Source organism: Aethalodelphis obliquidens, unplaced genomic scaffold, assembly GCF_003676395.1.
Source record: "Aethalodelphis obliquidens isolate GAN/ISIS:26980383/991018 unplaced genomic scaffold, ASM367639v1 scaffold7, whole genome shotgun sequence".
In the NCBI taxonomy this organism is placed as follows: Eukaryota; Metazoa; Chordata; class Mammalia; order Artiodactyla; family Delphinidae; genus Aethalodelphis; species Aethalodelphis obliquidens.
The window spans coordinates 47,467,166-47,493,944 of NW_020837951.1; the positions used below are offsets into that span (position 1 = coordinate 47,467,166).

At 39.0% G+C, this 26,779-nt stretch overlaps 1 protein-coding gene across 5 annotated transcripts in view; it reads left to right on the top strand.

Moving 5' to 3' along the window:
• CEMIP2 (cell migration inducing hyaluronidase 2) overlaps nt 1-20,849 on the top strand; it is a 78,908-nt gene extending 58,059 nt beyond the window's left edge. For 4 of the 5 annotated variants that reach the window (XM_027105704.1, XM_027105702.1, XM_027105706.1 and 1 more), the window contains 8 exons: nt 925-1,140; nt 4,377-4,585; nt 7,664-7,846; nt 10,616-10,835; nt 13,521-13,619; nt 16,868-17,022; nt 18,332-18,435; nt 18,789-20,849. In XM_027105704.1, coding sequence (XP_026961505.1) covers nt 925-1,140; nt 4,377-4,585; nt 7,664-7,846; nt 10,616-10,835; nt 13,521-13,619; nt 16,868-17,022; nt 18,332-18,435; nt 18,789-18,985 — 1,383 coding nt within the window. In that variant the 3' untranslated portion in view covers nt 18,986-20,849. Of the gene's footprint in view, nt 1-924; nt 1,141-4,376; nt 4,586-7,663; nt 7,847-10,615; nt 10,836-13,520; nt 13,620-15,130; nt 15,458-16,867; nt 17,023-18,331; nt 18,436-18,788 lie in introns of those variants that run through there. The other variant, XM_027105705.1, reaches the window with a different exon arrangement.
• The last annotated feature ends 5,930 nt before the right edge of the window (nt 20,850-26,779 follow it).

The window sequence follows — 26,779 nt, forward strand, 5'->3', positions numbered from 1 at the left end:
TATAAGGAAAAAGAGAAAAGAGCCTAGAACTAAGAATTTAGAGCCACTTGTCCCACACATCACTGATTTTCCATTGAGCTGCTTATCATTTAGATGTTCAGCTGATTTTAAAACTTCCCAATAAAAGCATTATAGAGGTGTATCTGCATGGCTTGAATAACATTAGTAACTTACCACTAATAAGAAGCAGCTGAAGATAATAAAGCATGTAACCTGCAGCCTGCTTTGCAGCTGTGTACTATGTGTTCGATAAGGGCATTGAATTAACATTACCCGTCATGAAAATTACTGAGCTGGACTTGGTCTACCTTGAGGAGATAGAAGATAACACACACTTTTCAACAAGTTGTAGTGAGTCATGCAACCATACCAAGGCAACACTTAGATTGTGTTTTAGTTTGGAACTGTACTTACTTTTTGGTGGGAGGAGTCATTAACAAGTTAACTAAAGCATTTGGAGTGAAATAAAATGATTAGCTCAGGAGATAGAACTTATAATAGATTTTTATTTAATTGAGGTATAGTTTGCATACAGGGAAACGCAGAGATCTTAAGTATAAAGTTTATAAGTTTTAACAAATACATATGACTGCATAGTTCCCCTTCCCACAACTATTCTAGTTTCTCTTACCATGGATTAGTTTTATCTGGGGAATAGGTAATAGTTTTTAAGTTAAAAAAAGGGAAAACACCGAAGATGAAATTGAACGCTTGCTGCTTGAACTCTACAAGGCTTTGGGAAATTTTTTTCCCCGTGCATGTCATAATTAATCAAAAATGTTGGTTGACAATTATGCTGTGACTCAGAACTGCTTTAACCTTAAAGTAATTGTAATGGATATGAAGTTGGGTCCTTGCAGGGAATGCTGGCTAACATGGCAGGAGCCCTCATTTTATGATGTCCCTGTTTTTCATTGTTTTCAGGTGTCTCTCAATGTCTTCTTTGGAAAGCCTGGTCCCTGGTTTGAAGATTGTGAGCTAGATGGTGATAAGAACTCCATATTCCATGACATTGATGGCTCTGTGACAGGATACAAGGATGTTTACGTGGGAAGAATTGACAACTACCTGATCCGCCATCCAAGCTGTGTAAATGTTACCAAATGGAATGCAGTGGTGTGCAGTGGGAACTATGCCCAGGTAAGCCAGAACACATCGTGATGCCTGATTCCTTAGCAGCTCCTGACAGCACTGCTTCTGTGAGGAGTACTCTTCAGCTCTTCGGGATGATTGATACTTTCCAAAGCATGGGTTTTTTGGGGGGTTCTTTAGGGGAAAAAAAAGAAAAAAATTCATTAGGAATCACAGACTCACAGAATTTTATTTCAAGTTCCCCCACTCCAAACCAATTTAAAAATGAAAAAGTAAGCCCAAGAGAAGTAAGATAACTTGCTCTTGGTTAAATATGGTTGGATTGTAGTTGGGGTGAGAACCCATATTTCCTGAGTTCCTAGGCCAGGTTTTTTTGCTGTGCTACAGCTGTGTCCCCTGAGAGGGTGTTTCACTCTTTGCTTTCAGGGTTATTATCTCTATTTTACCTCTAAATTAGGGACTCTGTCTTGTGAGGCAGAATATCAATAGATCACACGGAAAGTGAGATGTTCTCAGAAACAGAGCTAGGAATTGGAATGAGTGGACAAGGAAGGAATCCAAGGAAATTCTGCAAATTATATTATGATATAATGTCTATGAAAATATGAAGGGGATGATATAGATTGGGAAACACTTCTTTGAAAACATTAAGCTAGTGTGCAATTTATTAACTGGATGCCCAGTATAAGAGGATGGAATAATTAGGGAGGTAGTATGTTAAGAGCACAGATGCCAGAACCAGATTGCATGGGTTTGAATTCTGGCTTTGTTACTTCCTTAAATATGAGGTGGGTAAGTTAATTAATTGCTCTGTGCCTCTGCTCAGTGAGGGTAATATTAGATCCTCTCGTACGTGGCTGTTGTGAGGATAGAATGCACGAGTATTGGTAAAGCATTTCACCCGTGGCCTAGCACATAGTGAAGTGCTTGCTGCAATTAGTATTATTTGAAGAGCAGGGCTCTAAGTTGCAAAGATGATTTTAATAGTGGTATTTGATGGATGACAGATTGCAGAATGGAGGTACCAGTTGCCCAGAATTTTGAAGAGAGCAGAATTTTATTTCCATATTTTAGACAATTACATGGTCATATTTAATAATAGATGTTAAGAGAGATAAAAGAATAGAGGGGGGCTTCCCTGGTGGCTCAGTGGTATAGACAAGACAAAGGGCTTAAGAGGGGTAAAGATTAGAGAGCTTTTTCTGGTTTATTTTAATGGCGTATTAGCTTCTTTGTTGTGGGATTTCTCATCCCCATGGGAGCGAGAGGAGTCATACTTGCCTAAGTTCTGGGAAGGACAAGAAAAGGATGGAGAAATAATTATAGTAAAATAAAGAAGAATGTGGTTGAAAATGTGATTTCTTCTTCCATTCGTTTTATTCTTAACCAGAATTGCCCTCTAAAATTAAGTTGACTCATTAATGCCTAAGAAGATATAGAAATTCTAGAATTAGAAGATAAAAAGCTTTTAATTCTTTAGTAGCTACAGTTTTAGTTAAATTGCTAGCCATGTGTATTCAAAGGTACATGTATCTGTCTTAAAGTGGTATGTGCTCACTCATGAAAACTTTATATTTTATTATAAATGTCTCTATATAGTCTTTGGATTTTCTAAGGTATTTGAGAATGTGAACCTGATAACTTCTAACTTAAAAAGCAAAGTAGTAATTCTATTTTTATTTGAAGATGAAGAAAGAAAAAAGTGTCTAATACTGCCCAGGCGGCTCTGGGAATGGTAGGACAGAAATTTTCTCCTGAGAATTTGGGCTGGGAGCCCAGATATGTAGCCATTTGTTATTTCTTGGATGATGTATAATACTGTATTTTTTTAACAAAAGATAGAAGCAACTGGATCTCAAGATAGAATAATCATTCTTTAGCTATTTGTAAATATATTTTAATGGGATGTCTGCTCTTTGCTGACCCAAGGGTAAAGGTGCTCAGGGAGAAAGGTGGTAACATAAGGAGAATGTGCCACCTCAAATCCTTCTTGGATTTGGAAGAAGGCAGGATATATATATATGTATGTGTTTGGTGCGGGGGTGTATTCTATTATATTTTAACCTATTATATAATGAAATACAGATCAAATATAAACATTTAAATAAAGAATAAATAAATATAATATATTAAGCATATATATTTAAATGTAGTCTCAAAATATGTATTTCCTGGGCTTCCCTGGTGGCGCAGGGGTTGAGAGTCCACCTGCCGATGTAGGGGACACGGGTTCGTGCCCCGGTCCAGGAAGATCCCACGTGCCGCGGAGCAGCTGGGCCCGTGAGCCATGGCCGCTGAGCCTGCATGTCCGGAGCCTGTGCTCTGCAATGGGAGAGGCCACAACAGTGAGAGGCCCACGTACCAATCAATCAATCAAACAATCAATAAATTCCTATCTCTATTTTAATCTTTAAGTGGTGTCAGTAGAGAAGAGTACTATAGTCAAACATGAATGAGAGTTAAGAAGACTTTCTGGCTCAAAGAATTTATAATTGAGGAATCAATATGGATAAAACTGCAGAAATCAGAGAAACAGAAAACATAGAGAAGTAGCGTGGATTAAATGCAACATTCTGCAAATGTTTTAATACTTCTGGGGGATTCTGTTACAGGATACTGATTTGTTTTAGGAAATTGTTCTGAGGTTTGTTCTTTGGAGGATGCATTTGGGGAAGATTTTGTTTTGGCACAGTATGGGGCTCAAATGCCACTGGAATAAATTCAGGGCTTTCAAATTTGCCTCAGTTTAATATGTTTTTCCAGTTTTTGCAGAACACTTTATAACTTTTTTTTTTTTTTAATGGGTGGAAAATGACTTCTTGGGCTGATGTAGGTCATGGAAAATTGAAAGCCAAAGCTCTGAGATATTTTAAATTTCCATCTCTTATTTCAGAGGAAAGTCTTTCAGATTTGACTAGAGGGTATCAGTTTTCACATTAATGTACTAATTTTTTGTATGTGTGTACTTCAGATTGAGGGATTTCTTTGACAGGCTATGTAAACCCACAAAGGTTTTATATTCTAACGAATAAGCTGGCCTGTTGTGGAAGAGATGATGAAGATCTTGGCTACCAGAACACATGGTCTGTTCTTACTATTTCAGCTTAAGCAGGCTTCATTGTAAGTGGAGCTTAGGATGAAGTTGACTACTACTCAGTCAGTCTGGCACGGATCATATAATCTCTCTTTTGAAAGTAGAGACGTTTGACTTTGTGCTAGATATGTTTTCTTTAGCTATTTAAATTTTCATTCTCTTCCTTTTAATCCTTAATTATGTTTTGAAGGTCTATGTGCAGACATGGAGCACTCAGAATCTGACTATGACCATCACACGAGATGAGTATCCAGCCTACCCTATGGTGCTCCGGGGAATTAACCAGAAGGCAACCTTTCCACAGTACCAGCCTGTGATCATGCTGGAGAAGGGCTACACCATCCATTGGAATGGGCCAGCACCGAAGACTGCTTTTCTATACCTCATAAACTTCAACAAGTATGCTTCTATTACTGTTATTTCAAATAGTTGGGCAATTAATAATTTAGTGGAGAAAAACAACCTATCTCCTTTGTAGCAAGTAAAGAACTTCAACTTTATGTACTTTGTTCCTCCTGTGGGGAGGCTATATATGTTATATTGATGGAATTAAGAGATTGTATAAATTGACTTCTGTCCTATTAAAAGCATGTCTTTTTCTCTATGGTCAAGGAATTGTGGGCAGAAAGCCATTTAACGGTAGGTTTTAATACCGTCTGCTGAATACTTTAATTCTCTGTAGCTGGGATGGGAATAAATTTTATCTGGTGTTCCAACTGAGCACTCGGTTACCTAGAAAGTAAAAAGATTTTTGAGGCCAAGTTTAGACTTGACAGAAGAGAGTAGTATGACTGATTATTCATGTCAGCAATGGGCAAGAAGTGGAAGAACTGTGGCATGGATAATGCCAGGTATTTGCCATCCCTGCCAGAATGTGAAAGCACCTTTCTGTCCCTTCTTGATTTCTCAGTTGTCTGCTCTAATAATATTACTTTCAATCAAGGGCTCTATTTTTACATTAATTTATTTAAGCGTTTACTGTGTGCCAGTTGATATAAAGATGACTGAGAGAAGTACTTGCCCTTCAGGAGCTCACAGTATACAGGTAGAACAAAATTTAAGTAAATAAACCAGTACTGTTTTTTAAAGGACAAAAGATAAGAGCAGCTATTCTGCCTAAGGGAGTTGGGCCAGGCTGCACTGAGAAGTGATAGCAAGCGATCAGTTTTGTTACAAAAGCAGCAGAGTTGGGAAAGGGCTAGTTCTGCTCAGGGACTGATAGATTGAGTGTGATGGGAGCGTAGGTGGGGGAAGTTACAGAAGATGAGACTAGAAACAAGAGCTGGGACTATCTAGACGTGTGATGGTTAACCCATGGGACTCCATGAAACTGCTCAGATATGTACCTGAAAAATTGGTTTGTTCACCTGACTGGTCATAAAGGCTGACTCGTCAGAACTCTCTTAAAATACCCAATTGGAATGAACAGAGATGGACATAGAACATGTAGGAATTCCCCTCCAAGGATGGCTGAACATCATGGTAGATGCTCTTATTCTGAGATGATAGGCCTCTGGCACATGCTCTAAACTGAACCATTAATATTTTCCTGTAACACTGGCTGCTGCTTCTCTATGCCCTTGCTGGACAATTGCACCTTCACTTACTGAGTCAACCAAGCCAAAAAAATCTCGGGACTCATCCTTTCCTCTTTCTTTTCTCTCATTTCTCCATCCTATCAGTGGCCAAGCCCTGTTGATCCTATCTGCTTAATGTTTTCAAATCTCTCCACTTCTTTCCACCGTCACTGCTTGTGACTGAGTTTAGGTCATTAGCCTCTCTTGCCTGGATCCCTGCAGCAGCCTCCTATTCGGTCTCCCCACCTCCCTCCACCTTCAATCCTTGGTCCACATTGTGTCCAGGGTGCGGGTTCTAAAAGCCAATCTGATATTGTCACCCCCATCAGTGAGCTGCCTAGAAGTCAATGAAGGAACAAACGATTGTCAGAGAGGGTGGAGGAGTTATATGAAAGAGTGATCCGCAATACAAAAAGTTATATCTGGCAGGTTATGAATCTGAGGTGAGGTATTATAATCAAATGGTATGCAGGGTTCTGCACATACAAAGCATAACTTTTGAATAAATACTAAGAAAGTAAAAAGATTTTAAAGTGAAAAAAAGGATGAGCTCAGAAGTTTCAAAACTCTATATGGGCTTGAAATTCAGTCCAACTTTCCTTGTTTAATTATCTAAAAGTTTGTAAAAGTTACATCATGGGCAGAGGCAAGAGGAGGAGATGGATAATTTTTTTTCCAAATTTAATATAATTATAGAGAAGTCATGGATTTTGTCATAGTGGCACTTTTGAAAATAACAGTTTAAAAGTTATAAAAGCTGTACTTATGCATTAAACAAAATAAGGAAATACAGAAAAACATTAAAAAAATTACAATAACCTATAATTCTTCTAATCAAATTGAGGCATTATAAACATTTATAGGGTTCTCGTGTCTCTCCACCCTCAAGTGTTCTCTGAGCATATAAATATGCCAAAATTTATTTAACTACTCCATTCCCCTATGAACATTTAGATTATTTTTCTCCTGCCCCTCTCCCCCTTTTGGTATTACAAATGATACTGGATAGAGCATCTTTTCTTATACATTTTTGGTCTGTATTTCTAATTTCTTAGTGGGATTACTGGATGAAATCTGTGTGAACAATTTTAAGGCATTGTTACATATTGTTTTAAAATTGTTTTGAATGATTAAAAAGTTCTGGAAATGGATAGTGGTGATGGTTGTACAACCTTGTGAATGTACTTAATGTCACTAAACTGTAAAGTGAAAAAAGGTCTAAAATGGTAAATTTTATATGTTACCACATGTATATTTTGCCATAACTTAAAGAATGCCAAAAAAAGAAATGATAAAAAAGGGGAAAATATTCTTAATGGTTTTCAAAAAGTATTAATTTTATATCTTAGAACATTAGGTAAGAAACAACACTATGGCAATTTGGTAATATTCATTAAAGACTTTAAAAATGCATACACCTTTATCTCTAGCAAATTTACCACTAACAATTTATCCTAATGTAATTATAAAAGATAAAAATATATTTATGAATAAAAAAATTCTTTGGAAAGATTTTACCAGTGTACGCTTCCACTATCGGTCTATTAGTGTTTCTTCCATCTTAGTATACTCATACCCAACTGTCTCAATTTTATTATCTGCTTGCAGTATCTAAGTACATTTTATCCAGCTTCTCTTCACGTTCCCTGAAGTCCTGTTGAAACCAAGAATTTTTTATAAGCCATATCATTGTTGTACATATATTGAGGAGAGGAATTTGGGTAACATGTAAAAGTCGATGATTCATTAGTGTGTTAGGATTCAGGACTTGCATTGTTAGTGGCTCCATACACAGCAGAAATTTAAGGAGAAGACCATGGCTAAAATTTACATATGCTGTAATACTCAAAATGTACTGGCTCAAATGTGAATTCATGTTTTTATCGTCTCTCCTTTATAGGAATGACTGGATTCGAGTTGGGCTCTGCTATCCGTCAAACACAAGTTTTCAGGTTACCTTTGGCTTTCTACAGCGGCATAATGGCTCATTATCCAAAATGGAAGAGTATGAGCCCTTGCATTCGCTGGAGGAATTGCAGAGGAAACAGTCTGAGAGGAAATTCTATTTTGACTCCAGCACGGGGTAATTCAGGGCAACCAGTGAATGAGAATTATTGCTGTTTTTCTTTAGTGGTGAAATTACTAGTTCTTCAGTGTAACTAAGAATAGATTGTGATGTGACGGCTGCTTAGAAAAGCAGCTGATGTGGGTAATTCTCTGCTCATCACCATTAGAGGTTTAGAAGAGAACTAGAATGACTCGTAATTACAGTTGGCAGTAGGAATCGAGTGAGATGTTTGCTGTTTACCTATTAAGGCGATTTAGAAAGAGAAATTATCCTTGTCAATAAAGAACCAGTAGGCCCAATTGAAACTTAAAATAGTGTTTTCCATAACGACTCTAAAGATGATTATTTCCATATGATATAGTTCATATTTTAGTGAAAGCTCATTTTTCTCTTCTTTTAAGACTATCTCTCAAGTTGACCTTGGGTTTTAAAAAAATCACTGTGTAACCATGGCATATTTGCTTTCAACTTTCTCTAGCCTGCATCTTTCCACTTTTTAGTTCTAATCCTGTTCACCTGGGGTCCTGTTGGCTTTGTCTGCTTTTATCCAGTTACAGTCTCTCAGCCTTTGGGTTATGGTAGGCTCTCTCTCCTGTACTCTTCCAGAAAGTAGCATGCTCCTTCATTATCCATCCCTTAACCTGGCATTTCTACTCTATGTCATTGTCTAGGTACTATAAAGATACTAATGTAAATAAGGCACATTTCTTCTGCAAATTCACTGTCCATTGAAGGATGTGGGCATGTAAAGCAAGTAGTCAGAGCGCGAAAGGTTTAAATGCTGCAAGTCCTATAGTGTGCCTTTTGAGGTAACCCAGAGGTTCAGGCTTGGGTGGCCAGTGACAACCCAAGAAGATAACACTGGGGCTGACTCTTGAGGAGTGACTAGGAGGAAGGTGTTCCAAGGACAGTGTGGATAAATGCATGGAGGCATGAAGAACATGGCACGGCATGTTTGGGGAAAGACAAAATTTCCTACTGGAGAGAAGGGTGGCAAGATTGACTGTGGGGGAATGAGGTTAGGGTTCAGTCAAGTGTCTTGTTAACCTTTGAAGAAGATGCAACTCATTTGCCCTTCAGGGCTGGTGCTGCAGCCAGTGTTATCAGCTTAAGTCTTTTTTTTTATCATCATTATCTCTGATTTCAACTTCAGCAACCTATTTGGGCTTTTATTCTATAGATGATAGAACTGCCACATTCTCAGTTGATTTTCCACAAAAATAAATGGAACGCCCAAATTTGTAAGGACAGTCTGGTGATCACAAATTAATGATTGATATGTAAAAGGGTGGGAAGTATTTCTTCATCTGGATATTTCTAGAGTCCTTCAGCCTTTGAGGTTCAAATTCTTTTTTAATTCTATTCATTTTGATGATTTAAATTATATATCAAAAGTCCCATGCCTAATCAAGTCCCTGTCATTCCTTATATATATGTTAAAATTACTGGATGTTGGAACAGTGGCTGATTTTCACCTCATCACAACTTTGTGTTGTTCACTGACCTCATATTAAAATGTGAACTCTTTAAGAGTGATGTCTCCAAAGAAAGGACTGCTATGGGCTGTCATGTAAGGGTTCAGTAAACCAGGCACTTTAGATGTTGCATTGCCTTCCTCAATTCTGAAAGTTGAGCTAGTGTGGGTCCCCCTCTGGGAAAGCAATTATTACCAGGAAATTCTACTGATCCAGGGTGATCTTCTATTTTGTTGGTTCTTACTTTGCCAAGCAGAGCTGAGTTTATAAATAGAAGGTTCTTCATGACTGCAATTGGAGAATTGCAGTTGATTGCCTGACTTTATATAATATTCTGCCTTACTTAATTGTGTGATCTTGGGCAATTTAGTGAATATTTCTGTGCCCCAGTTTCCTTATCTGTTATTTGGGAATAATAAAAACGCTATATCATATGGTTGTTGTGAGGTTGAAGAGCACACAGTTCATGCAAATCATTCAGCATAGGGCCTGGGATGTTGTACGTCCTCAATAAAAGTTTACTGTTATAAATAAATAAATAAACAAACAAACAAATAAATAAATAAAATGTGAACTCTTGAACTCCAGTAATCAATCGCATTTGATCAAGTCCTTTTTAGAATCTTGACTTCCTTTGGTTTAGAAGGCCTAGGTTTGCTGACAGACATTGGACTACTGCCTGGAACTTGCTTTTCCATTCATCTTGGCAGTAGGAGGAGAATTCAGAATGGGTAGGACTGTTCATTTCGCTTGATTTTGGCCAAAGTACAGACAGAAGGACCCCAGGCCCATCTGCTCTTAGTAAATATCACAGGAATTGATTTGATACCGTATCTTGGCCTTAACCAAACAAGTCTCACAGTTGGTGTTTTAATTATTCCAGTTTTGTGCCTTAAACCAAAACAATTTGTAAACCAAAAGAAAAAAAAAAAGAATAAACCACACTAATTTACCAAATCCTAAACTCAAGTGTAAAGTTTTCCAAGGAATTCTTGAGCCAAGCCAAATTCCATCCTCCTAAATTACCAACTGAACTAATTCAAACCAGAAATCGACTTTGATACTGCCCATAACGACTGAATCAGGTTATCAAAATATTTTCTAAAGTGGTATTGCATTTGACTTAGAACCCTAGGAGGGTAGAAAGGAAAGAGAAACAACTTTATTGGTTTTGTAGTTTATTTTTCTTTAAAAAAATTTTTAATTTATTGGAGGAATATCCCTTCTGGCCGTGAGCTTATTTGAGGAATTTTTGTAAGTTTTTGAGAGTTAATCTAACATCTGTTGGACTGGTTTCTGTTTTGTGCAGGTTGCTGTTTTTGTATCTAAAAGCCAAAAGCCACAGGGATGGTCACAGTTACTGTTCATCTCAGGGATGCGAAAGAGTCAAGATCCAGGCAGCAACGGACTCCAAAGACATCAGTAACTGCATGGCCAAAGCGTATCCCCAGTATTACAGAAAGCCATCAGCACTCAAGCCGATGCCATCCATGCTCAAGGGACTCTGTCAGGGCTGTGGAACCCATCAGGTAAACAGGGAATAAAAGTGGTCTGTGGTCCAGGAGAAAAAGTCAAAAGGTTCTGTGCAATCAGCACATTTTTTTTTTGAAACATCTGTGCTGCCAATTTATAAATATTGCATGGTTTCCCCTGAATTTTGGCCCATTCTAGAATGTGATGCTCATAAGAAGCAACCAGTCCAAATTTATAATAAAACCACCTTCCCCCTGTGATATATCAGTTTGCCCTGGATGATTGTGGATTTATTGGTTGTCATCTTTTCTTTCTCAGATGTGATTCCATTACAGTATCGCTATTTCGTTTGCATGTCAGTGATATCAAAAAATAATTTGTTTTCTTGGAAGTGTGAAATTTATCTTCAGAAAAGGCACTTGTAGGAAAATTGTTTCCTTCAAGATGAAAAGCCATTAATTTGAAGCATGTGCTATTATGTTTACCTGTAATTAAAAGTACAAACTGACTTTGGCTAGAAGTGAAATGCTTCTTGTGACATATTCTTAATGAGATGGTCTCCTTCTAGATCTTGAGAAAACATGGCAATGAAAGTAAATCCAAAGTATGAGCTAAAATCAGGCATGGGGTTTCCGAAGGAAGTCAGACTAATTCCAGGTGAAAAAGAAATACAGAATTAATATTGCCCTAATTGATCTTTAACCTCTATATAAACAAACATGGGTCAAGAAGAATGGTTCTCAACTTGTGGTCCCCAGACTAGCAGCATCAGCATCACCTGGGAACTTATGAAAAATTCTAAATCTTGAGTCCTACCCAGTTCTACTGTATCAGAAACTTCAGGGATGGGGCTTAGCAGTCTGTGCTTTAACAAGCCCTGGAGATCATTCTGATACATGTTCACATTTTAGTTTCACTGGCCTAGAGGAGTTTTTAAAAAGTCCTTATTGCCACAGAAATGCTTGCTATTAATATGGAGAAAACCTCTAAATCTTTATTTCTTATCATTATAAGTGATTTGAGAAAACAAAAATTCTTCCATTGCACAGGTTCTTTATTTCTAATTTTTCTTGTTTCTGTCCATTGGAGGCAGTAAGAACAGGGAAAGGAAGGGGGTTTTAGGCTTCCTATCGTGATATATGATAAGTATTTTTCTGATGACAACTCACTGTCATAGTCTTGGTTGCTCATACCCTTGAGCCACCTCTATTCTCCAATTCAACTAAACCAACCAACCAACGAACAGACCAAAAAATAAACCAGGTACATGAAGAAGTTTACGTGAATCCTTGCCTGTCCTATGTAATGTTTTGACTGTTAAAGTGAAATTTTCAGATAGTCTTTGTGGGGACGTAAATTTTCCAGCCTAATTCTTAAGTTGAATTTGTTAAGAAAGTCCTTCATTACTGAAAAGACTTCAAATAATTTATAATTATTATAAGAATTACTACAATTTATAAAATAATTTAATCATCTTCAGAACTATTCTGGGCCTATCTTGTTAAATGGTTCCATGCATTGACGTTTAGCGTTCTTTATTCTTTGGGCTTAAAACATTGATCAGGATTCATTTCTTAAAGCTGTATCGACTAGTGACCTGGCAGTTGAGAAGTATTTGAAGCATCTGGGGACATCACTTTTACTTGGAAATTTGAGGGGAATTTTTGTTTTGAATGTCAAAAACACATGTGTATTAGAAATAAGTAGGAAAATTCACATGAATTTTTTGACTTCAGACCTGAGACTTCAAAGCAGTGTCCAGCTTCTGAGTGCTTAATATCATGATTATCTGCTCTTGCCATGATTATTTGCTCTTGTTGGCATCGCTTTATAAGGACATACACTTTTTTTTTTTTGGCCATGCTGCGTGACCTGCGGGATCTTAGTTCCCTGACCAGGGATTGAAACTGGGCCATGGTAGTGAAAACGCTGGACCTAACCACTGGACCACCAGGGAATTCCCCAGGGCATATGCTTTTAAGTGCTAAATTGTGTGAAGAGTTAAGAGTGCTTTTGAATGAAAAGACAGCCTTTAGGGAGGAGGTGGGTGTTGGGGTTTGGAGACTGGCAGTGATTTGGAGTAGAAGGAAAAAGGGAAGGGTGTTCTTGGGAAGGGAACAGCATTGGAAAAGGCAGGGTAGCAGAAGAGGAGGTAAAGTGCTTGTGGGAAAGTGAGGGAACTGCCCTGCATGTTGAATGTGATAGAATAGTGGGAAATACGGTCCTGAGTGTATAAGACGTGACTCTATTTGTGGAACATTTTGCAGGTCTGGTGGAGGAATTTAGACCTGGTGATGTACAGACCCCTGAAAGTTTTTAAACAGGGTAGTCCTTGTCATCTACACTTCTTTCCTCAGTCCTGGAGTGACTGAGTCCCAATTCAGAATAACTAGTCTGAAAAGGACCTTTGAAAAGATTTGTGACTGTTTTTGCATGAAATGTTTACAAAGATTTAGATATAAAGCATATTTATGTAGTCATTTGTAGAACTGATTTTATTAACAAGATTACAATGATTTGAAACTGAGATTGCTCCAGAAAGTTAGGAACATACACTTCTCGTATAAAGCCTGTATCAAAAGATAGAATTCCAGGTCATGAAATACGTACAGAAAGTTCAGAGAAAACAGAAATAAAAACAAAAACCCACTCACTGGCTTTGGTATAGTTGAGTTTATTTTGAAGGATCTTTTTGGAGGAAGATGCAGTTGACATAGATATGGAACTTCTTCCCTGTTTAGGTGGTGTTTACAAGTGATCCTCATAAAAGCTACCTCCCTGTGCAATTCCAGTCACCCAGTCAAGCAGAGACTCAGCGTGGAGACCTGTCTGTTATTTCTGTGAGTACCATCTGGTGTGTACATTGCCTCAGCTTCTCAGTTTTACATTTTATCCTGGTAACATGAATTCTCTCTGGCAACATTCACTTGTTTATAATCACATTTTGATTATTAGTGGTGAGCAATACAGTAGAGGTGTAAATACCTCCTAAACATTTGCGTTTTAAATAAATAAGATAAATTTATTAAATTTTTTTCTCAGTCAATTATGTTTATTGATTACTTTTAGGCGAATGTTAAAATTATTCAGGTAATTATTCAGATTTCTTTTCTGTAGGAGACAAGGCGTTTTTGGTTTAAAAAAATTGTCATAGGGGCTTCCCTGGTGGTGCAGTGGTTGGGAGTCCACCTGCCAATGCAGGGGACGCGGGTTTGTGCCCCGGTCCAGGAGGGTCCCGCATGCCGCGGAGCGGCTGGACCCGTGAGCCATGGCCACTGAGCCTGCGCGTCTGGAGCCTGTGCTCCGCGGCGGGAGAGGCTGCAGCAGTGAGAGGCCTGCGTACCGCAAAAAAAAAAAAAAAAAAAAAAAATTGTCATAGATAATCAATATGCAGAAATTTTAACCTTGGATTTTGAAGCTTAAAAGAAGTTCCCCAGTTATTTGTTTAAAATATGGGAAGTGAAGGTTTTAAAATTTCCTCGGCATTTTATTTTGAAGTTGCCTGGTTCCCATTTTTTTCAGATGAAGAAAGTGAAGATGCAAAGTGTTAGTTGTCTTTTTTAAGTAGGTTAATGGGAGTTAAAAGCCTTAGCCTCATATCAATACTGGAATTTGGGCTAAGAGCCAAGCTAGCCCGCAAGGTAACCAGCTCTAGGCATGTGGCCTGTCCAAAATCGAGTGCATCTATATAAAGAGCTCTTTGGGTAGGAGGTATCTAGCCATCCAGCTGATACCCAGCTAGGGTCTGGGCTCAGTCTCATGTGGTCTCCTTAGGAGCTCGGTTTTTTTTAAGTGGTGGACAACACATTCACAAATCCCCATATATGTGAGCAAAATTAAATCTTACTCTTTTTTTTCTTTCCCAATCTCTTTTATTGTGTTAAAATACACATAACATAAAATTCACCATCCTAACCATTTGTAAGTTTATATAGTTCAGTGGTATGAAATACATTCATATTGTTGTGCAACCATTATCCATCCATCTCTAGAACTTAACTCTGAATTAAGAACTTTTTAACAACCCTGAATTAAAAATACTGCTACTTAAGGGGGGGGGCGTGAAATGGGGAGTTATTAATCAAAAGGCATAAAGTTTCAGTTGAGTAAAATGCATAAACTCTCAAAATCTGCTGTACAACATTGTCCCTGTAGTCAATAGTAATATATTGTTCACTTAAAATGTTTGACGATGGATCTCATGTTAGTGTTCTTACCACAATTAGAAAGAGAGAAAGAGTGAAAGATCCCTATGTAACTCAAAGATTTCTCAAGTATATATACCTATTGCCCTGCATTAGCATTTCTTCATTTTGTAGTATGTTCATGATGTAATTTTATTGGTATGAAGTTTGTTAGCTCAACATCTCAATGCAGTCAGCTGTATGAGGAACCCATCCCAGCCTACTTGCGTGGAATCTGGTGGGTGTCAGTTGCAAAGGTAAGCAAGTTGGTGCCGAGTCTCTCTGCTCTGCTAGCTCACTAGATAATTAAAGAAGATATTGTTTTGCCCAGACCATCTCAGGTAGGGTATTCCTCTGGGTCTGTAGACATTGTTTGACTCCATTGCTGCACACTGGGTGCCTGGGACCCTAAAAGAGATCACAGAGGACTGTGTTTTGTCACATTTACCTCCAATACTTTTCACATGCATTACCTGAAGAGTCTTTGCTGGACATGGCCTTGCTTTAGTTTTTACGGAAAATTTTGTGTTTCCTTTAAGTAACAGGTTTTTGGGGGGGGGGGTACTTTTCAAGGGGACAGTTTGGGTGTGTTAGGGATCATTATGTATATGTTTTATCAAATGTGTCTCAGTTCTAAGTATCCAGATTTTTAAAAATAAGTGAGTCACTTTCAGTCTTTCTAAATATAAAATGGCACTTTATGTCAAGCACTTCTGGAATTATTCTCTAGACTAGGGCTATTTAAATATAGGCAAAAAGCCATTTTGTATTCCTATGAGATCATTAGTGATTAGAAATAAAATTTAAGTATAACTTCTCCAAGGAAGGACAGGTGTAGTGAAGAGAGCATCTCTCCTTTGTTAGCTTTTTTTTTTTTTTTTTTTCCGCGGTACGGGGGCCTCTCACTGTTGTGGCCTCTCCCGTTGCGGAGCGCAGGCTCTGGACGCGCAGGCTCAGCGGCCATGGCTCACAGGCCCAGCCGCTCCAGGGCACGAACCCGTGTCCCCTGCATCGGCCGGCGGATTCTCAACCACTGCGCCACCAGGGAAGCCCTTCTCCTTTGTTAGCTTTTAACATAGTTTATAATTTCACACATTTTAAAGAGAAAGAGTGCCTATGACTTAAATTAATGTTAAATCATTTTTCAGTCTAATAAGTTTTTTTCCCTTCCTTTTTGGTTGAGGAATTAATGAGATTTGGATGTATCTGGAATTCCTTTTTCTTGAAAAGGTCTCAAACCATTAATTTAAAGAGGACAACTGGAAATTTCAGTTCACAGTAATGGTGAACAAGATATAGTAATACCCTGTGGCTTAAATCCTGGTAAAATTACCATTTTTCCATTTTGATTTTAAAGGAGAGCTATATATAGAACAAAGGAGATGAAGCAATCTGGCTCCTCTGTTGTTCTAAATCTAAGCTATAATGGGGGGGTTTATGTGGGTTAAAGCATGCTATCTATTTATCTATCTATCTGACTAGATATCTATTTCATATAGATACATGTATTTTTCCTGAACCAATGTGACAGTATCTGAGCTGCAGTATAGAGGCTGCCACCCTATCACTGAGTTGGAAAGCTCTGACCCCATTGAGAGACTACGTGTGTAAGAATGAAGGCCCTGAGCCTGCAGAGAGAGTCACCCTGCTCAGCTGAGTGTGGGCTGCCATGCCTTGCTTGTAGCAACTTAGCCAGTCAGAAAAGACCAGTGAAGGCAAAAGTCTGTGAGAACACAGGCTCAATCTCAAATGTTGGCAGAGGAAGAGTAATGGAATATACAGTTTGAGTTTGGGAATTATTATTTGATTCATGGGTTTAGAAGACAGAGGGAAAGGGGCTGGAAAGACGAGTCATCCTGGAAATGCCGAAATGGTGATGACCGCAGATGGTTGTGTATTCTCAGATCAACGGCACTGACTTTACCTTCCGAAGTGAGGGCGTCTTCCTCCTGGTTGTGGATGCCTGCAGTGTTCCCTTCCGGTTGATGGAGAAAAAGGTTTTCTCTTTTGCTGATGTCAGTCTCATGGAAGAGTATTTAAAAACAAGCATCCCTCCAAGGTAGGTGAAGCTTGCTCTGTATGAGGGATAAGGTACCTTAAAGATGACATCCGGTTAACTCTGAGCTTTGGTTTGTCTACCTGCCCTTTTACCCTTTTAGGGTATTTAGGATTCCTAAAACAATTTTATAGATAGTTTTATAGACAATTTTACCTTTGCAGCCATCTTTCCCACTGATGAACCCTCAGACAGCATTGTGCTATGACTGTGGTATAGGAGGTTGTCACCTGGGTCACTTGGAAGTGACTGGAAAGGAGTAAATTGATTTTTTTTTTTTTTTTTTTAATTTGGCTGCGCCATGTGGCTTGCGGAATCTTATTTCCCTGACCAGGGATCGAACCCTCTCCTTCAGCAGTGAAAGTGTGGAGTCCTAACCACTGGACTGCCAGGGAATTCCCCAGGAGTAAATTGATTTTTAAGTGAATGAGTGTGTGGTCTCTCTTTTAAGAGCCCTAGTCTGATTCATTTTTCTTTGTTAGTCTCTGAACAAAGGTTCACAGGAGAGAAATCTTCCTTTTTTTCTGTTGGGCAGACACAAAAGGTATTAAAATAAGCCGTAAAGCCATAGTAAATAAGCCGGTGTAGTAGTGGCAGAGGATAGAGAGATCAGAAGAGAGAATCCACAAAAAGATCTGAATGTGTATGTTGATATACTCACAATAAAAGTAGCAATTTAAACCAAACCATGGAGAACAGATTTTATTTCTTTTTTTTTTAGAATTGGCATTTATCCATTTACTTAGTAAGTAGATAATAGAACTTAAGTAGGTATATAGAGCATCTGAAACTAACAAAACTAACCTCCTCTGTTAAAATAGTTTGTTCCATGACAGAGCTGTGTCCCAAGCCATCCACTAGGTCCACTGACCTAAATGACTTTTGCTTTCCCTACATTTATAGACCCCTTGTAATAGCAACATAAGCTCTAGGTGGGGCATTGAAGGGGACACTTGTAATAGCAGGGATGAAAAGGAATGTGGGGTTTTTTTTGTGTGTGTGGTACGAGGGCCTCTCACTGTTGTGGCCTCTCCCGCTGTGGAGCACAGACTCTGGAAACGCAGGGTCAGCAGCCATGGCTCACGGGCCCAGCCGCTCCGCGGCATGTGGGATCCTCCCTGACCGGGGCATGAACCCATGTCCCCTGCATCGGCAGGCAGACTCTCAACCACTGTGCCACCAGGGAAGCCCTTGTTTGTTTTTTTGAGTTCTGCTTTTATCTAGTATTTCTATACTGTATTTAGTTCAGAACGGTACTCAGTAAATACATCCTGAATTACTGAAATTTGCTCTGATTTTCTAACTTTCACAGGTCAATTGTCCTGTTGAGCACAAGAGGAGAGATAAAGCAGTTGAATATTTCAGATTCGTTAGTATCTCTGGGATTAGCCAAACCAGCCAATCTTTATAACAAAGGTTTGTATTTGTATTCTTCTGTGAAGTTCTTAGGAGGCCAGCAACATATGCATTTTTACGGTGGAGTATAGCTACCAGACTGTTTTCATGAGCTTGTTTGGCTGGGGTGGGTATCATGAAAATAATTTCTAAATCAGGAGACAGTTGTAGAGGAAGTGTGTTGGGACGTGGCTTGTTATTTGGGGCAAGAGGTGGGTGGTGAGAGTTCATTCTGTGACGTAAGGAAGTACAGTTCTTTTTGTTTTTGTTTCACAGCCATCTTTGTTTTGCTCACCTCCGCTTCACCTCCCACATTATCTTGCATGGAACTAGTAGAGGTACAAATTGAACTTTTTCTTTTTCTTTTTTTTAAGGGAGTACCATATTTTTGGGATTCAGTGGAAACTTCAAACCATCATGGACTAAGCTGTTTACTAGTCCTGCTAGAGAGGGCCTTGGGCTGCTTGAACAATTCGTACCTTTGCAGCTGGACGGATATGGTTGTCCCAGAGCTGGCACGGTCCGCCGAAGAGACTTGGAGCTGTTGAAGCAAACTTCAAAAGCACATTAGAGACTAACTGTAACTTAGCTGGGGGAAAAAATGTGAACTAACTTATTTAATTTATGGCATTTTAAAATGACACTGTTAACCCAACGGAACTATTTTCCTGTTTGATACAGAAAGGGGAGAAAAGAAAGAATTTAAAGTGATTGCTTGAATATGGGCTCACGCACCTTCTAGTTGTACAAAATGTTAAAGAATTTATTTGTATTTGTTAGGCTGGTATATTTCAGAGATCAGTTCTCTTATTCCTCACCTCCCACTCCTGTGTTTTGTAGTGACCATAAGCAGTGCTTCACCTTTTGTACAATGGGATGTCTTGGGGGAGGGAGGGGGCTTCTGAGAGTCAGCCTGAGTCCTTGAGAGGACCAGCTCTTGTAGCACCTTGGATACTTGAAGTCTAATGCTCAGTTGTGTTGTTGACTTTGGGTCAGCAGTTGACCTGCGTGGCTGGCATGTTCAGGAATGCCTTGGGCCCTGGTTCCAGGCAGCCTTTGAGGATTTGGTATGATACTGAATGGTAGAGTTTTAAGTGGCAACTCAGGCCCAGCTCATGCCCTTTTTTGCCTGGACATGTGCTATTTTTATTCATTTGTATATTGATTCCTTCTAAGGGTTCAACTTTCAAACAAGAAGTATGGAATATATTGGGACAAAGGGCTTTTAGGAGTTAGACATCCCTTTAATCTGTGACCATTGGGAAAAAATTTGACCTGCACCATGGTCTGATGTTGGTGGGGCCATTTTTGCAGCTTTAATCTTTAGCCTGTTTTGACTGTATATTTGTATTTAAAATGCAGAGCTGAGCTAAATATTTACATTTTTTTAAAAAAGAAGCAGGCCATTTTCCTGAACTATAAACTTGGGTCGTTTCAACTTGCACAAAGGAAGTCTGTTCTTGGAGTTTCTCCTGCACCCAGTTTTTTTTTGTTGTTGTTTTTGTGTGTGGATTTTTTTTTAAGCCTTACTGCTCACCAACCTGGCAGGACAATTGCAGAAAGCTTAATGATACCCACAAAATATTGTACTCAGGGGGAGAAAAAAAGGAGAGCCTTTTAAGGGCCAGAATCATGGAGGGAATATTCAGAAACCTTTTTTTAGTCTTAGAGGAATCCGTTACTCTTAACTAAATTGTTAGAGCCAATTAAAAAAAGACACTGTGATGCCATATTTTTCTTCCCCCTAGGTGCATGCATCTCCTGCCAGTGAGCACTGCATGTGGCAAAAAGATTGCTGCCACAGCCTGGGATGTCACCACACCAAGAGGAAAGAAGCATTGTAATGCCTTTACCTTTTCCTAAACCCACAATGCATGAAGTGTAGTGGAGGGATGGCCATGGCAAGACGGGAGGGAGTATGTTCAGGTTGACTTTGGCAGTGAGTACAGACAAATTCACTTTTCTCTACCAAGAGCAATGGCTGATGGCCTGTCCTTTTCTGTCCAAGAGAAACTGCAGAGCAGCTCTGTGACTTCTATTACTTTATAAAATATGCTACCTCAAAGTGCTACCGATAAACCTTTCTAACTGTAAGTGCTCTTGCTAAGGGCACATGTCTTAAAGTTTAGGTTTTGGGGTGTTTTTTTTTTTTTTGTATATCAATGAATGAAATCTTACCTATTAAATATATTATTGGATCATCGTTCCTCAAGGTGATTAAAGTTTGTGTGTGTGTGTGTGTGTGTGTGTGTGTGTGTGTGTGTGTGTGTGTGTTTTATGACCAATATCTTTTATGTGTGATTTTTAGAGTTTGGCTCTTTAAAGATTTGGAGAGGATATGTACGTTCTAAGGCACTCAATTTTTCTGCTTTATATGCTAATGATCAGGGCCTAAGTAAAATAAATAAAAATATGCGTGCATGTATATTTTTTTATATGTGTGTGTGACTCTATTTATGTAGCAAGCAGTCAATCAGTTAATCTGTCATTTTTTATTCCCTATCCCAGCTGTAAAGAACCTATGGGCAGACATAAGGAAGGGAAATGGTCCTCCACTAAGTAGATTTTGTAAAACTAATAAGTAATCTTCATAAGGCCAATGGAGAGGTTCTCAATGTTGGCTGCACATTGGAGTCACCTGAGGAGCTTTAAAAACTGTGAAGTCCTGGGCCCCACCCCCCAGCTCCTACATTCATATTTAATTGGTGTGGGGTGCAGCTTGGGCATTGCAGTTTTTTTTAAAGCTCTGGGTGATGCTAATAACATGTAGCCAGGTTTAAGAACCACTGCACTCATATAATAGGCCCACTGTTTAACTTCAGTCTATAATTTTTTTGTGAGGAAAACAAAATTAAGATTATCTATTCTTTTTATTTGCGGTTCCTATATTACTTACAGAATTCCCAGCCCTAAACAAAGCACTTCGCTATGGTCTCCTTTTAATCGAACTTTCAAATAGAATTTTTAGTCCTTAATTGTTTCAAATTGTTAAATTGGTTATCGAAGCTGATAGCCACGTTTCAGCACTTGGGAGCTAGCAATCTGTTTTATTTTTACTGAGAAAATGTGTTCAAAGATGATTTATAAGTTCGTAAGCATTTTCCATCAGGGGAGACAATTGGTTGAGCTCCAGAAATGTGGCCGTGCACAAATCAGCCAGCTGATGAGAAACGCAGGGCCTTCTCATATGTCGACAGACCTGGGTTTTAAGTCTTTCCTGTGAGATTTCTGTCTCTCCCCCTGAATCAGTGTGCCGTATATTATCTTCAGAGGCTGGAAGAGAGTGCTTGTGAGAAGATGAAAGGCAGGCTCATGGTCTTGTAGAATATGACTCCAAAGCAGCCGCTAAACTGATGTTTAGACCTGGGTGTGGGGAGGAGGTATTTATGACTTCTCTGTTCTCTGGCTCGATCAGAAGAGAACATACCCTCATGCTATTAAATGGAGTACTTGGTTTGGGAGGAGGGCTGGGCAATGAAGTGATGGATAGAGACTTGAATGCTTCACGTAACTAAGTTTTCATTCCTTAAGGGATGCAGTAATGTTTGGATAAGTCCAGTTGAAAGGCATTTCAATAAGCAGGAATGTGCTTGATTCGTGTTTGTTTTTTCATTTGGTCCTAAGAGGTAAGTACTTAGATTCCATTGTGACAATGTTTGTTGATTTCATGATGCAGAGTTGGAGTTTACCCTCCAGAATTCTTGTTTGGCTTTCAGATACTTATGAATTCATGTTTAATAACTTGAGAAATTCCCCTAGAAGTGAAGACCATGAATGGGAGTAACTGGGTAACAGATTGTATCACTGTAGTTGGTCTTAACTTGGTAATAACCCAGTCTTTTAGAAATATGAGCACACACTCTGGATTGGAGCTCATTTTCAACAAAAATTCAGGGAGGAAAAAAAATCAAGAAAAGGCATCTCCAGTCCCTTGTTCACAAATAGCAAAATGCTGTTCACATCTTGCTGGACTCTTGGCATCATTTGGAAGATTGAAGGTCTTTTACTCATATTTATCTTCAGTATGAGAGAGAAGCTGAAAAAAGGATGCTAATTAGGCACTGGTGTTGTAGGGAAGGGCACACACCACTTTATTTTTATGTGATAAAATTAGAGAATGACTGATTGAACTATGATGATTTCTAAATGAGGAACTGTGTCCCACAGGGCATCCAAAAATGTCAGCCACAGCAAGATGTGAAAATGTTATACCTGAAAATCCAATAGTGGGTCAGAAGGCAACTTCACAGATACATTTTTAAAAATTTTCTAAGATGGATATTGTGATTATTCTGGATATGAAAAGCAATAACAGATTTAAAATTCATCCTCAGAAAAGCTTAGACTTTATAATCAAAATTGATAAGTCAGGAATTGGCAAACTGACCTGTAGGACAAACCTGTCCCCCAGACTGGTTATATACTAATTTTGAGCTAAGAGTGGTTTCGCATCTTCAAATATAACACATTGGAAAAAGTCAAAAGAAGAGTAATATGTTATGATGAGAAAATTATGTAAAATTTAAATTTCAGTGTCTATTAATAAAGTCTAGTTGGAGGACAGTCATGCTCATTTGCTTACATACTGACTATGGCTCGCATATGGCAATGGCAGGTTTAAGTAGTTGCCACAGAGACTGTATGGCCTACAAAGCTGAAAATATTTCCAGGTGTATCTTGTTTTATTGTGCTTCACTTTATTGCGTTTCCCAGGTATGGTGTTTTTTACAAATGGAAGGTTTGGGGCAGTGCTGCGTGGAGCAAGTCTATCGGTGTCATTTTTCTAGTAGCATTTACTCACTTTGTGTCTCACTTTTTGGTAATTCTTGCAATATTTCTAACTTTTTCATTTTTATTATATTTGTTATCATGATCTGTGATCAATGATGTTTGATGTTAACCACTGCAAAAGGATTACTCACCGAAGGCTCAGATGTTGATTAGCATTTTTTAGCAATAAAGTTTTTAAATTAAGGAGTGTACATTGTTGTTTTAGACAATGCTATTGCACACTTAATAGACTACAGTATAGTGTAAACATAACATGTACTGGGAAACCAAAAATTTGTGTGACTTGCTTCATTGTGATATTTGCTTTATGACAGTGGTCTGGAACCAGACCTGAAGTATCTCTTATGTATGCCTGAACAGTGTTCCTTTACTGAAAGAGTTTGCTGACCCTTGATCTTGGTGAAGGGTATATTGGTGTTCATTGTACTATTCTTGGAACCTTCCTAAGGCTTGAGAATTTTTAAAATAATAAGTTAAGGGAAAAACCTCCATCAGAATCACCTGAGGTACTTGATGAAAATGCAGAATCCCAAGCCCCAACTCAGACCGGAGAATTGGCATCTCTGGGAATTGCAGCTGGGAATATAATGGTATAACAAGCTCCCCAGGTGCTTCTTATGAGCAGTAACATTTGAGAATCCCATAGCATGCAGTAAGCCCCTGTTATCTCTCTCCTTCTTTAACAGAATACATCTGAACAAATGTGAATGTTGTTTTTTTTAACTTGAACAGCTCCATCTACACTGTCTTCCCCACAACTTTTGGTCACTAATGCAGGGCGGATCTGGTGCACAACACAGTACCTGGCTGTTTCTGGGGCAGAAGTTTGGAGCCCATGAAATCTCTCCACTGTCTGAAATTCTGTTTGAATTATTCCTTTGGCTACAATTGTTCCTACAATGAAATCCCATCCATCCTTGTGAGTTCTTTTTATTATTTTAAGGAGTTTAAAGGAAAATGTACAATAAGCCACAGTCAGGCTGCACAGACTAACAACATAAGTTTCTTTGCTTTTGGATGGAACTGCATTCACCCTAGTTATTTCACATTTATCGAAGTATTGATTGGCAATTGCAGGTCTACTTTTTTTTAAGGTAGAATGAATTATTTTATATAAGCAATTTGCTTTGTACACAAAAGCCTTTTAATACATGAGCTTCTTGGAGGGGGTGGGAGGGGCTGGGTGGATTTTAGGGGGATAATGAAATTGGTCCTTGCCAGGAAAGAGGGTGGTACACTCTGGGAGGGCATGGGAGGTTTATCTTTTTCCACTTTCTTCCACCAGCTTGCACTGATCAGAACACCTAGTTCCTGTGGGAGGAAGGCTTTGGTCAGATAGGTTTCTTTTCTTTCTTTTTTTTTTTTTCCAGATAGGTTTCTATGTGGGGGAATGTCGGCTTTGCAAACTCAGGAGGCAAGGAACATCATTAGCTCCATATGGGTCGGAGGAGGAGGGAGTTCTCACAAGGGAAAGACCATGCCAGAACTTGTTGCTTCCTTCAAAAATGTGCATGTGAACAGTCTTCTTCTAAGGAAAATGGCTCAGTGAGTAGTTAGTAGATTCCAGACAGAGTGAAGTGTCTAATGCAGTTCGTTGCTGAAGGTATGGTGGGTGTTTTGTCTGATGCCACCTAAGGCTCTTTACTAGCAGTGTTACTTCAAGTAGTTTCCTACTTCTGGTCCTCAGCTTTCTCATATATAAAATGGGACTACTAATACTTTTGTAAAATTACAAAAGGGATCAAATGAGAGTAGCCAACAAACCTGGGTGCTTTGTTTACAAAGAAAATCGGATTTCCAGGCAATTTGTTACCCGAAGACTGGGTTTGCCTCTTGCTGGGTGTTGAGCTAAAAGACACAACCAAGCCAAAGATGGGAGAAGGAAGCTTTATTACTTGAGTCAATTAAGGAGAACACCGGGGATCTTTTCCAAAGCAGTGTCTCCTCCAACAGCAAAATTGGGGAAGTTTTAAGCTAAGGGTACATGTATATTCATGAAGAGGCTTGGGCGGCTGACAAGAGTCCCCAGCTTTAATTGAAGTCACAAAGGTCAGAGAAGGTCAACATCATGGTCCTGTAGGTTCCAGTTGACCTAGGTTGAGTGCCTGAGAGGGGTTTAATGTCTGCAAAACAACTCAAGAAAGTGCTTCAGGCTAGTCTTCACCATTGAAACAAATCTGGGAGTTTTTACAACTGATTTGTTAGCTTTGCTGTTGTTACTTCTCTTGCCTGATAACAGTTCTTTTGTTCCCTTAAGTTCATTATTTTTGAGACCTGTTCAAGGCCAAGCTTTGTGGACAGGCTCAGATCACAAAATGACAGGCCCAAAATGGCTTCTCTTATGTCAAGAAAGCCATGCTTGGTTCTCTTTCTCCCAGGACCCCCTACCTTATCTGCTTATACCATGTATTCTAATTTAGTCTTTTTTTTTTGAGGGCTAAGGATTAGGGAATTTATTTTTTAAATTAATTTTTATTGGAGTATAGTTAATTTACAATGTTGTGTTAGTTTCTGCTATAGGGAATCTGTATCTTTTAAACAAACTTCAGAGATAGTGCGAGATTTGGGAACCACTGAGAATGCCCTATGAAAGCCCCTGCCCTAGTTTTCCTAGTTTTAACAGACTTCCCTTACTAAGTTGTTTGTATCTAGAGAAGAGGCCCTCAGGCCAGGCAGTGCTTGTTTAGTGAATTGGTTTGAGCATCCAGAATGAGGTTTGCATTTAGGCCCTTCCTTGCACTAGCACCGTAACTCAGCAAACAGCTGTGTACGGACTCAAGCTATGAAATGTGGAAAGACAACTATGAAGTGAAAACATGTGGCTGCACCCTGTTCTGCAGCTGGTGTGTGCAGTTTTCTGCTCTCCATTCTCGTGAGGGAAAACTGCAGTTCATGGTTTGCCTCTTCCAATTCCTTTTGGCGAAAACTAACATGGAATGCAAACAACTCATTTCTGGTTTTCTCTTGGTACTTTACCCACATTTCATTCTTCCTTCTTACCAAGTAGGAAAAATGCTAACAATGCAATGAAATGGTTCAGAGTGAAGGTTTATGTGATGAGCTGAAGCTAAGTTAGAGGACTTGGAAAATGAGTGCCTTTGGCAACAAATCTTCCTATGTTTCTGCACCCCATTTCTTTCTAGTCACACCCCCACCTCCTCATCACTGCCCAGGGTCCACTGCTGCAGCCTTGTCACACTGGGCAAGACCATGTTCCCAGCCCTCTTTGTACCTTTCATTCCCCATCATCGCTCACGTGTTCCATGTCCAATCCTCAGCATCCTTAGCTAGCCCTTTGTAAACTAATTCAAAGTCAGATTGGTCCTCTTGTCTGAAACATATTCCCTCTCAGGCAGCAAGGCCATTTTAATATCTGCCCACAGTGCCCATATGCTAAAAGTAATATGTTGCTGGAAATTTTGTTTATCTGATTTGGTTAGTTTTTAAGGCAATTTTGCCCTCCTACATACTTCACCTACATATGAGGCTGATTCCATTGAAGCCTGGAGGAAGTTACAAATCTGGAAAATTAACAAACTGGATAATCATTCCCTGGGTAATGGAGTCACTACCA